The 12,051-nt window shown below is 40.6% G+C and overlaps 1 protein-coding gene across 1 annotated transcript in view; it reads left to right on the top strand.

The window, feature by feature from the left end:
* The window catches only part of CFAP36 (cilia and flagella associated protein 36), a 28,043-nt gene extending 19,313 nt beyond the window's left edge, over positions 1-8,730 (top strand). The window contains exons 7-10 of the mRNA XM_090280256.1: positions 1,606-1,708; positions 7,575-7,714; positions 7,908-8,057; positions 8,567-8,730. Of these exons, the coding sequence (XP_090136382.1) occupies positions 1,606-1,708; positions 7,575-7,714; positions 7,908-8,057; positions 8,567-8,668 (495 nt within the window). The 3' untranslated portion in view covers positions 8,669-8,730. The remainder of the gene's footprint in view (positions 1-1,605; positions 1,709-7,574; positions 7,715-7,907; positions 8,058-8,566) is intronic.
* The last annotated feature ends 3,321 nt before the right edge of the window (positions 8,731-12,051 follow it).

Here is a 12,051-nt window from a genome sequence, read left to right on the forward strand (position 1 = left end):
GAGCTTCGAGGTCCGGTGAGGAGCTAGGAATGCTCACTAGGTGTCCCTCCTGACTTTTTAAACGTGTGACTGTGCTTTCTGCTGGCCTGCTGCTGCTGCTGCCACTGCTGCCACCACACTGTGTCCTCTCTGCCCCGGCTTCGCCCCTCCTACCTGTCTGGATGAGTATTTCTTCTTTATATCTCTGTTTGCTGGACTTCCATGCAGTTTGATTTTCTGGAACTTCTGGTTGTTTCTAGTTTGGAGGTAGTTGTATTCCTTCTTAGTTGTGGATGGAGATGCAGCGTGTCTGTCTACGTCTCCATCTTGGCCGGAAGTCCTGATTAAGAAACATATTTTACTTTTCTACACTGCTTGATTCCTTTACTGCGTTGAAGCAGCAGCTGCAGTTACTACTTAGCATGGCCTGCAGGCTGTGACATTATCAGCGTGAAGCCGAATGATTCAGTATCACACTTCCTGGCATAATGTCCTCCATTAAGAACTATTTCCATAAAGTGCCTCATCTTCCCTAACGATAAATTACCCTTGTATCTGATTGAAGTGAGGAAGCTAATGTTTATTCTTTCCCTTCTTCTAAGATGCCTATCTTTCCATGAGGGAAAGGAAACCTAATATAAACTCTCTCAATCACTTGAAAGCCTTTTTTCCCTTCAATCACTATGATACATGCTTGTGTCATTCACTGTCTTGGAAAAACCTATTTTACCCCAAAGCCCCTAAAGAAGAGCAGATGAGAGAGACATGTTTTAGGATTAAAAGGTGATGCTTGTATCTCTGAAGTAAATCTTTTAGTAAATGAGGGTGAAATTCATAGATATTAATAAAAACTTTTTAAAAGTAAGGTTATAGAACAGAAACCAGTTCAAAACTGCTGTCAGAGAGTATTAACTCTGATTTATAAACAAACTCTATCACACTTCTTGAATAATATTATGTTTTAGGGGCAGATGGTTTTTAAAGACTTTTTGTTATGGAATATTTTAAACACACAGAAGCAGAGCTGATAATAATAATGAATCTTCATGTATTCATCACCCAGCATTTAGAGACTTATGATTTAAATATCATGAATTACCTAAGAAGCTACATGTGATTAGATTTTCCTCTGTTTTTAAGGAAAAATAAATTATCAGTTTGCTTAGTTCTTTCCAACATTTAAATGATGTCTTTGGTTTATATATGCTATCCCTTTTTAGAAATGAAAATAAACCAATTTGTGGCTTATTCAGGCATATCATAGTATTGGCATATAGATTATCTTAAGAGGAAAAGCACCTTATAATTCATTGGTTTTATTTCTTTTAGAATATTACTTGGTGTCTTGCTCAAGGTCACATGAATAGTAAACTGAAGCTTCACTTCTTGCTAAGTCCAAAGTCCTATCATACTAGTTTGTTAATCTTAGTACTACATGATTTGAAATGGAATGTTTACCTACCTCAAAAAGTGAAGTGGAAGATATAAATTACTGTAAACATCTTAAAAACTTCGGAAAGAGAGAACAGTAATTTTTTAAAACTAATGTCTTTAGATCTTTTAAGTAGTGAATTAGTCAAAATTAATTTAAAATGCCCTTTTAAATTGTGTTATGGATTCCTGAAGTTATCTGAGGCTAAAACTGAAGAGCCTCCAGTGCGTGCTAATGAAACTGCCAAAAGGAATAATTCCCAGGGGAATGGTGAACATTTTGCACAGCCACCCGCAGGTAAGTTTGAAGTGTTACTAAACTTTTTCTAATAATACGAATACACAAAGATTATAAAGATGTGTTACTTTTTCCTACATACTTAACCTTTAAAAACTCCAGGATGGAGTGTTGAATGGCCATTGGTATTTAAAGTTCATTGTGAATTTAGCTAAAGAGGTTGCGGGTAGGAAGTAGACAGCTGACAGAAATGGTACAGTCCCCAAATATCTAAGTGAAGCCTGGAACCCAGAGCAGTGAGGGAGCTGACATCCTCTGGTACCAGGGCCAGAGCATCCAAGGTAATGTAGTCACGTAACACTCGGTATTCTTGCCCTTGGCCACAATTTTTTGGTAGGTAAGAAGCTGAACTTGGGAAGATGGTATTATTTTCCTAGTGAATTAAAGCACATCTAGAAAATAAGAGGTAGCTTATTTATCTAGATGTTTAGATAGACACTATTGTTGAAAGCAAAATCAATGAGAATCCTTGTGGGAAATGTTAGCAGATGAAATTGTTAAATATGTATCAAATCTGCTTTCAATATACTCTGATATTCTTTATATGAAAGCAAGTAATTCTGATATAGAAATTAAATGATGATCATGAATTTAATTCATTTTATCATGGTTTTTTATGGTTTTAAAGAAATATAATTTTCTCAATTAAAAAACATAACTCTGTAGGTAGATATTATATTTCCCTTTAAAAAAAATCAAACAAGAAATTCGAGGAAGTTGAGTGACTTGTCCAAAAATCACTGAACTCTTAAATGGTGAAACTGTGATTGACCTTGGTCTTCTAGGTTTGTGTTCTACACTTAAGTTTAGAAGAACTTTTATAATGAGATAAGTTGGGTTTGATATTTATCCATTGATTTTTAAGGAACTGTATTCTTAATTGATCATGTAATGGGCCATATGAAAAGACGAGCAGGTTTATGTAGTTTCCTTCTTTCTTTTTAGCAAATCTAACCATTTTTTCATATTCTGCATATTTTGAGTAGAATAATCTCATATAAATTAAATCTCTCATATCACCTGCTTTAGATTTGTCTTAACTTTTTAAAAAATTTGCTGACCCAAATTTAACTTTGTTTTATACAGATGTACATAGATATATTTTTTAAATCTTGCATCTGACATAATTTGAATAAACTTGCTTTGCTTAGTTTCTTACCTAACTATTAAGTTTAAGCTATAGAAAACTTAATTTCAATCCATACTTAACTCATATATGCATCTTACTGGCACGGAACAAATAGCAGATAATTTCAAAATGTTCTAATTTCAAAAAGTTTTTTAAAATTTATTTATTGTTAGAGAGAGGGGAAGGGAGGGACAAAGAGAGGGAGAGAAACATTGATTGGCTGCCTCCTACATGCCCCCAAGTCGGGACCTGGCCTGCAACCCAGGCTGGTGCCTTACCAGGAATCAAACTGCGACCCTTCGGTTCTCAGGCCAATGCTCAGGACACTGAGTCACACCAGTCAGGGCAGTATGCTCTAATTGTTTTTAAAAGAGTATTTCTGACTTCCAGTCAAGATGGAGATGTAGACAGACATGCTTCTCCCCTTGCGCAACCACAGAAAGAATTACAACTAAACCTCAAAACAAATAACACCCAGAACTGTCAGAAAAATAGAACTGTATGGAAGTCCGACAACCAAGGATTTAAAGAAGCCACATTCATCCAGATGGGTAGGAGCGGCGGAGTCATGCAGAAAGGTGGCTGTGGTGGAGGATCGGGCAGTCCCACATTCAAGTGTGGTAGATAAAAATTGGGAGGGATACCTTGGGAGTGAACGATCCCAGCCCCAGTCCAGACGATATAGCCCTGTGTTCCAGTGCAGGGAAGAAAAATCCTCATAACTTCTGGCTGTAAAAACCAGTGGGGGTTGGGGTGGTAGAAAACTGCCAGGTTTTTAGGAGCATCTGCTTAAAGGGCCTGCATGATCTTAGACGGTAAGGAAACCCACCCACTCTGGGGTTCACCACCAGGGCAACAGGTGAAAGGGCGCCAGTCACATATGGGGAGTGGGTGAAGTGACTGGCAATGGGTTAAGTGCTGGACAAACCTCCAGAAGCCAGGCAGTGCCACTGTCCCTCTCTGAGCCCTCCTCCCACATAGAGCCACAAAGTGGTAAAGTGGGTCTCCCTGCCTTGGCGATGACCTAAGGCTCTGCCTCACACAGTTTACAGGTGCCTTTTCTATAAAAGGTCACACTACCAAGACAGGAAGTCAAAGATGCTTTACCTAATACACAAAAACAAACACAGGGAGATTTGCCAGATTGAGGAGACAAAAAAGTATTGCCCAAATGAAAGGACAGAATAAAACCCCAGAAAAAGAAATAAACGAAATGGAGATAACCAGCCTATCAGATGCAAAGTTCAAAACACTGGTACTTAAAGAACTCATTGAGTACAGCAAAAACATAAGGGAAGAAATGAAGGTTATACAAAGTGAAATAAAGAAAAATATACAGGGAACTGACAGTGAAGGGGTGGAAGCCGGGAATCATATCAATGATTGGGAACATAAGAAATAAGCATTGAACCAGAACAGAAAGAAGAAACAGGAATTCAAAAAAAAAATGAGGGTAGTATAAGAAGCCTCTGGGACATCCCCAAACATACCAACATCTGAATTATAGGGGTGCCAGAAGGAGAAGAAGAAGAGCAAGAAATTGAAAACTTATGTGAAAAAATAATGAAAGAAAACTTCCCTAATTTGGCAAAGGAAATAGACATACAATCCAGGAAGCACAGAGAGTCTCCAAACACGTTGGACCCAAAAAAGATCACACCAAGACACATCATAATTAAAATGCCAAAGGTTAAATGAGAGGTTCCCCGGTGAATCCTCACCAGTCTCTGTTCCATATGCAACTTGAGAAGTTCCCCATCCTGCAGCTCCCTCAGTGCGGATGAAAGAACTAACTCAGAAACGTATTGTCGGAGGGGAGAGAAGGGTGAGTGTCTCTCACAGGAGATCACCGATCACTCCTTTTGCAGTCAGGGATTTTATTGAGTTTACTATGTGCAGAAATGCATGGGGTAAGCATGCAGACCTTCTCCAAATGGTTCGGAGTAACAACAAAGGGAAGCATAAATCAGCTAGGGAGATAGGCAGCAAGACTGTGAGGTGCCAAGGCATATCATAGAACTCCAGATGCTTCTTTTTACTTAAACATTTGGTTTTCACATTCTACTGATAAGAATTTGGGGCTACACAGAGCAAGCAGGCTTCATCAGCTTCAAAGAGTACATTGCATTCCTATTCTACTTCTAAAACCCTCTGGAGTGTGGGATTGGCAGTATAGTATGTGGGGTGCATTTGCTAGCTGGTTAAGTCTTATAGGTCCATATTCTGGTTGTGGCTCTACACAGCGACACAACCTTCTGTACCATACATACTGGTCTCCCACAGTTAAAAGAGAGAATCTTAAAAGCAGCAAGAGAAAAGCAGAGTTACCTACAAAGGAGTTCCCATAAACTATCAGCTGATTTCTCAAAAGGGACTTTGCAGGCAAGAAGGGACTGGCAGGAAGTATTCAAAATGATGAAAAGCAAGGATCTACAATCTAGATTACTCTATCCAGCAACGCTATCGTTTAGAATGGAAGGGCAGATAAAGTGCTTCCCAGACAAGGTAAAGCTAAAGAAGTTCATTTTCATCAAGCCATTATTATATGAAATATTAAAAGGACTTATTTAAGAAAAAGAAGAACAAAACTATGAACATTAAAAAGGCAACAGAGAAACTATTCCAATTCCGGCCAAGATGGAGGCCTAGACTGACACGCTCCATCTCCCTCTACAATTAAGAAGGACTACAACTACTGCGAAACAGAAATAACCAGAAATTCCAGAAAGTAAAGCTACATGGAAGTCTAACATATGAAGTTATAAAGAAGTGGTGCTCATCTGGTCGGGTAGGAGGGGCGAAGCTGGGTGGAGAGATCAAGCTGTGCTGCTGGCAGCAGCTGCAGCGACGAGTGGCGGGACTGTGATAAACACAGGCACCCGTATTTAAGGGAAGGTGAGAAGCACCTGGGGAGCACCCCCGGCTGCAGTCCAGACCTGTTAGCTCGCGATTCCAACACCGGGGAGGGCAAACCCCCATTGCCTAGGACTGTGAGACCCAGAGGGCATGGGGATGGAGGAGGAGGCTCCCGGTCTCTCAGCGGAGAGTGAACAGCAGGAATCCAACTTGGACCCCCACCCCCACAGAAAGTGCCACAGTGAGAAGGGTCGTGCAGTAGTGACGAGTGCATGGGGTTCTGCCCCCTTTAGCATAGGATGTGTGACAGCCCCGCCAAAGAAGAAAAGGTAAATAAACCTGTCAGGATGGCAGGGATAATGATAGAGATACCAATCACACAGCTGACCAGAAAGCAAATACACGAATTAATGGACGAACTGTAACAGCATAATCAATAAAACATATTTTTTAAAAAAGGCAACAAATTCACAACTATCAACAACTGAATCTAAAAAAAGCAAACTAAGCAAACAATGAGAACAGGTAAATAATCATAGGTATAGAGATCATTTGGAGGGTTATCAGCTGGGAGTGGGAAGGGGGAGAACGGGGGAAAAGGTGCAGGGATTAAGAAGCATAATTGGTAGGTACAAAAGAGACAAGGGGATGTTAAGAATAGTACAGGAAATAGAGAAGCCAAAGAACTTATATGTACAACCCATGGACATGAACCAAGGGGGGGACTGCTGGAGGGAAGGAGGGTACTGGGCAGAGGAGGGCAAAGGGGAAAAATTGGGACAACTGTAAAAGCATAATCATTAAAATATATTTAATAAAATGAGTATTATGTTCCAGAAAATTACTTCATACAAATTAATGGAAGCCCATTATGAAGACCTAATTTAGGAGGAATCATCCCTTTGCTTTTATCTTTGCCTGATTCCTGCTAGAAATGGATAAATCTGTTCTAAGATTTACACAGAGAGTTGCCAGTGATGAGATGATCTTTCTCTAAACTTGCTGGCTTTCTGATTCTCCGGTCCCAGGAATCAGAGAAGCTGCGTATTTTGACCTCAAGTTACTTTCCTTTCTAAGTCTGAGTAGAATATAGAAGATGTTCATGACCAAGTAACTCAAGGCAACCACTTGAGCAGAGCAAGTACTTGAATATAAATGCTTATATGCCTGGGATCCTCCACTTCATATATGGATTGAACTGTCCCTTCTCCAGCTCTGTAGTTCCATATTGAGGCCTATGCCTACCTCTGCTTAGAGTCCCCATCAGTAAGAATAGCATGTTTAACTCAGTCTGCATATTATAACCAACTTACTTAAGATCATTTTTGTTTCTGTTTAAGATTGTTCTTCAGCTTTCTGTCTTCATAGGTTTGAGTGTTATTTCCAGGCTAATTTTCCCATGGAGACTTCCCTTACTGTCCGAGAGTCTGAAGAGCTTTTCTTCTTCCAGCCACCCTGGCATTGCTGTCAGTCCTCTCACTGCATGCTTGAGCACTGCTCCTATGGCTAGCTTCTTGCTCATGTTAAGTTCTATTTTTGATTTTACTATGCTGGCAAGATTTTTTTTTAAGATTTTATTTATTTTTAGAGAGAGGGGAAGGAAGGGAGAAAGGGAGGGAGAGAAACATCGATGTGCGAGAACATTGATCAGTTGCCTGTCACACACCCCCAAGTGAGGATTTGGCCTGTAAACCAGGCATGTGCTCCGACTGGGAATTGCACTGGTGACCTTTCAGTTTTCAGGATGATGCGCAATCCAGTGAGCTACACCAGTCAGGGCAAAAAAAACCCAGGTAGTATTAATACTAGCTCATTTTGGTCAATCTAACCTAATACTTAATATTTATGATAATATTCTGCTTGGTCTCTAATTACTGCCAGAAGTTAAAGTGCATTTTGCTAACCAGTCAGTGGAACCTTTGGCAAGAAAGCTGGAAATGTTGCCTGAAACTTCCTCCCTCCCACAAAAAGGCCTGAAGATTCCTGGCTTTGAACATGCAAGCATTGAAGGACCAATAGCAGTAAGTAAAGAAACATTACCTTTAAAAACTATAAGCAAAATGAAAAAGTACTAGGAATAAGTAATATAAACAGTCATATACTTAGGTTTTGTTATGATCTTGAAATCAGGCTTTATATTGAATCAGTCAGGTGTGTGTGCCAATTATTATATGGACTTGAATTTAAAATGGTTTCTTTTCTTTTTTGACCCAGAATTTATCAACGCTTGGAGCAGAAGAGCTCCGGCAACGAGAACACTATCTCAAGCAGAAGAGAGATAAGTTGATGTCCATGAAAAAGGATATGAGGACTAAGGAGATGCAAAATTCAGAACAGAAGGAGAAGCCTGCTGGGGAGGTAGAGGTATGGCTAAGCTTAGAATGTCAAAATTTGTAAATCTGGAGATGGAATTCTCAAAATCAGTATCTGTGGAAGGAAGCCTTAATAACGAACACTACTTGTCGATCCATTCATATTAACCTCCCTGCTCAGGCTTTTCTCGGAAGCGAGATGGTTGTGTAATGAGGATTTGGTGTAGTAGAAATGATAGCAGTTTCATTATATATTTTCTTATTTCTTTACTTGCTCTATTCTGAGTACTTAGGGGTCAGAAGTCTATCTTACCTTAGCCTTTTGAAATATTTTATCATAGAGCAGCCTCAGTATTCTATCCACCCGCTCCAAGAGGCTTCCCCAAGAAGATATTTGTACAAAGAAGAGATTTAGAGAGCTTAGTTCATCTGTGACTTTTAAAAACTTGTCACTAAAATTGCCCTTTGTTCAAGGCAGTATGTTGGGAATTTTAAACAAATGAACCCATCTTATACTGTAGCCAATTTTTTCTTTCTTTCCTTCTTTCTTTTTTTTTAAAGGGGATGACAGAGAAACCAGAAATGACAGCAGAGGAGAAGCAAACATTACTTAAGAGGAAATTGCTTGCAGAGAAACTTAAAGAAGAAGTTATTAATAAGTAAATTTAAAAGCAATTTAGTGAAACAAATTCAAATTTTCTTAAAAATAAATTATTTAATCCTTACACTGAGTCTGTTTCTTTTCTTTAAAAAAATTTTTTTTACATATTTTTTAGAGAAGAAGGGAGGGAGAAAAAGGAGAGAGAAACATTTATTGGTGGCCTCTTGCATGCCTTTAACTGGGGACCCGGCCTACAACCCAGGCATGTGCCCTGACCCAGAATCGAACCGGCAACGTTTTGATTCACAGGCAGTGCTCAATCCACTGAGCCACACTAGCTAGGGCAAGCCTGTTAGTTTCGAGTATGTGTACTTGTAAATGGAAATACAAGCTCATTATTACTGTTTTATTAAACATGTAAGGTAAAGGGTGGTTGGGGAAGGTAGCTATGTATGCTGACCAGTTTAATTGATAGGGCATTCACTCATTGCAACTTGGTTACCTATTGTTTTTGCTCAGCATTGTGCTAAGTACAAAGGGTACAGGAGTCAATTAGATTCACAGGACTCCTGCCTTTTTGGGGCTAGTGAAGAGGCCCAAAGAGCAAAGTGTTACAAGGAAAAAGTGCAGTGTTATAAGCAGGGCTGGCAGCGCCTCTTTTGAGAAAGCATCGTTTAAGCTAATTGGAAGGCTAATTGCAGGGAGAAAGGGGAAATAAACCACTCAGGTCCTGCAGCAGGAAATAATAAAGCACTTAACCGAGGAGGTGTCAGTATGGCTGGAGTATAGGCGTATATAGAATGAAGGCAGACAGTTAACATGAAATTGGAAATAGGCAGGGTACGGATTTGCAGGCTCTTAAATTCTCAATGTGAGAATTTAAAATTTCATGGCACTGGGAAGTCACTGAGAAGTTTTAAAGTAGAGAAGTTACATCATCATAATGTTCATTTTAAAAAGGATGTGTGACTGCTGTATGGAGACTGTTGGGTGAGTTGGGTACGGGAATACTTGTGGGTATAGCAGGTATAAGGCAAGTAAATGATAAGAGAAGTAATCTGGGCAGTGGTAAGATAGATTTCAGCATCTTGCATTTGAATCAGAAGTAAATGGGACTTGGAAAATAGATGGGGGTGTGTTAAAAATATTCAATTACTCTTTTTAGAAAAGGTACTATTCGATAACAGAATCAATCAATTGAGCCTCCTGGGGAATGCTGCCATGATTGTACCTTTTGTATGTGAAGGGACCCTGGATGGTTTTCTGTAGCCCGTTTGCTTAAAGATAACCAAAATACAGATGGCCCTTTACTTATGATGGGGGTTATGTCCTGATAAACCCAACCTGAAAATATGATAAGTTGAAAATGCGTTTAATATACCTAACCTACCAAACATCAGAACTTAGCTCTGCCTACCTTACACGTGCTCAGAACACTTCTACTAGCCTACAGTTGGGCAATTATCTTAAGTTTCATCAAGACTAATTGCCTTCCGCTGCTTCGCACCAGAAGCAGGCGACACAGATGGGAGTCTTGTAGACATTATGGGATGTGAAAACATACAACAATATCCAAAAGCACAGGCAACACAAGTTGTTTATTCTTGTGATATTGTGGCTGACTGGCATCTGCGTTTGCTGTGCCGCATCACAGGTTGATACTGCACCCCTAGCATGGCAAAGACTGATGTGAGGGTGATCTTGTGAAATCTGTCACCCCATTGATCTCCAGGGTTGATGTGACTGATCTGGCTGGCCAGGATGGCGTCTCCTTCCTCCCTCACTGATCCATGCATACCCCTCCTGAAGCCATGCACTTGGTTTAAGAGGACGACCTTTCCAACAGGAGAGGACTGGTCTTTGGTCAAGAATATACGTGTAGCTGCGCTCCCCTGCTAGAACCTCCAAACAAGCTCTCAAGGTCCGGCAAAAACTGAAATTTAAAATTCAGAGTATGGTTTGTACAGAATGCACATCGCTTCTGCACCATCATAATGTCAAAAATTGTTCAGCTGGACTTCTGGCCAAGATGGACTCCTAGACAGACATGCTGCGTCTCCCTCCACGACTAAGAAGGAATGTAACTACCTCAAAATTAGAGACAACCAGAAAATCTAGCTGCATGGAAGTCTAGCAAACAAAGAAAGAAGAAATACTCATCCAGACAGGAGGGGTGGAGAGGATGGGGTGTGGTAGCAGCAGCAATGGCAGCATAAGCAGGCTGGCGAAAAACTGCAGTGACACGTTTTAAAAAGTTGGGAGGGACAACTGGGAAGCACTCCCAGCACCAGACCAGATGGTAGAGCTCAGAGTTCCAGTGCAGGGGAAAATAAAGCCTCATTGCTTCTGACTGTGCAAACCAGTGGGAGTTGGGGTGGAGGCAGAAACTGCTGGTCTCTCAGCAGAGTCCACTGTTTAAAGGGCCCCCACGGTCCTAGAATGTCTGCAGACTCACTCACTCTGGGAACAACAGCCAGGGCAGCAGCTAGAGAAGCACCAGTACCATACGAAAATGGGAGAGGTGCCTGGAACAGGGACGAGTGCTGATCAAGTGTCACTGTTCCCTCTCAGACCCCTCTCCCACATATAACACCACAACGTGGTGAAACGGGTCGCCCTATACTGATGAATACCTAAGGCTTTGCCCCATACAACATAACAGGTGCAACAGCTCTAGCTAAGACATAGAGGCAAACAAACACAGGAGCCTGTCCAAGGTGAGGAGACAAAGAAGTATGGCCGAAAAGGGGAAATGGATCAAGGTTCCAGTGGGAGAACTAAGCAACGAGGAGATAGCCAACCTAACAGACGTAGAGTTCAAAACACGGGTGATAAAGATACAGGCCTGACAGATATGCTTAAGTATGGCAAATGCATAAGGGAAGAAGTGAAGGCTATGCTAAATGAAACAAAGGAAAATCCACACAAACCAATGGTGAAGAGAAGGAAATCGGTTCTAAGCAATGATCTGGAACATAAGGAAGAAAAAAACAGTCAAGTACAGAATGAGGAAACAAGAATTGAACAGAATGAGGAGAGGCTTAGGAACCTCTGGGACAACTTTAAACGTGCCAACGTCCGAACCATAGGGGTGCCAGAAGAAGAAGAGAAAGAACAAGAAATTGAAAGCTTATGTGAGAAAATGAAGGAAAACTCCCCAAATTTGGCAAAGGAAATAGACATACAAGTCCAGGAAGCACAGAGAGTGCCAAATAAGCTAGATCCAAAGAGGACCACACCAAGACACATCATAATTAAAATGCTAAAGGTTCAAAATAAAGAGGGTGCCTATAACACTATCAGCTGATTTCTCAAAAGAAGCTTTGCAGGCAAGAAGGGGATGGCAAGTATTCAAGGTGATGAAAAGCACGGACTTACAACCAAGATTACCCTATCCAGCAAAGCTATCATTTAGAATGGAAGGGCAGATAAAGTGCTTCCCAGA

Source organism: Furipterus horrens, unplaced genomic scaffold (assembly GCF_987537825.1).
Source record: "Furipterus horrens unplaced genomic scaffold, mFurHor1.1.pri manual_scaffold_6, whole genome shotgun sequence".
In the NCBI taxonomy this organism is placed as follows: Eukaryota; Metazoa; Chordata; class Mammalia; order Chiroptera; family Furipteridae; genus Furipterus; species Furipterus horrens.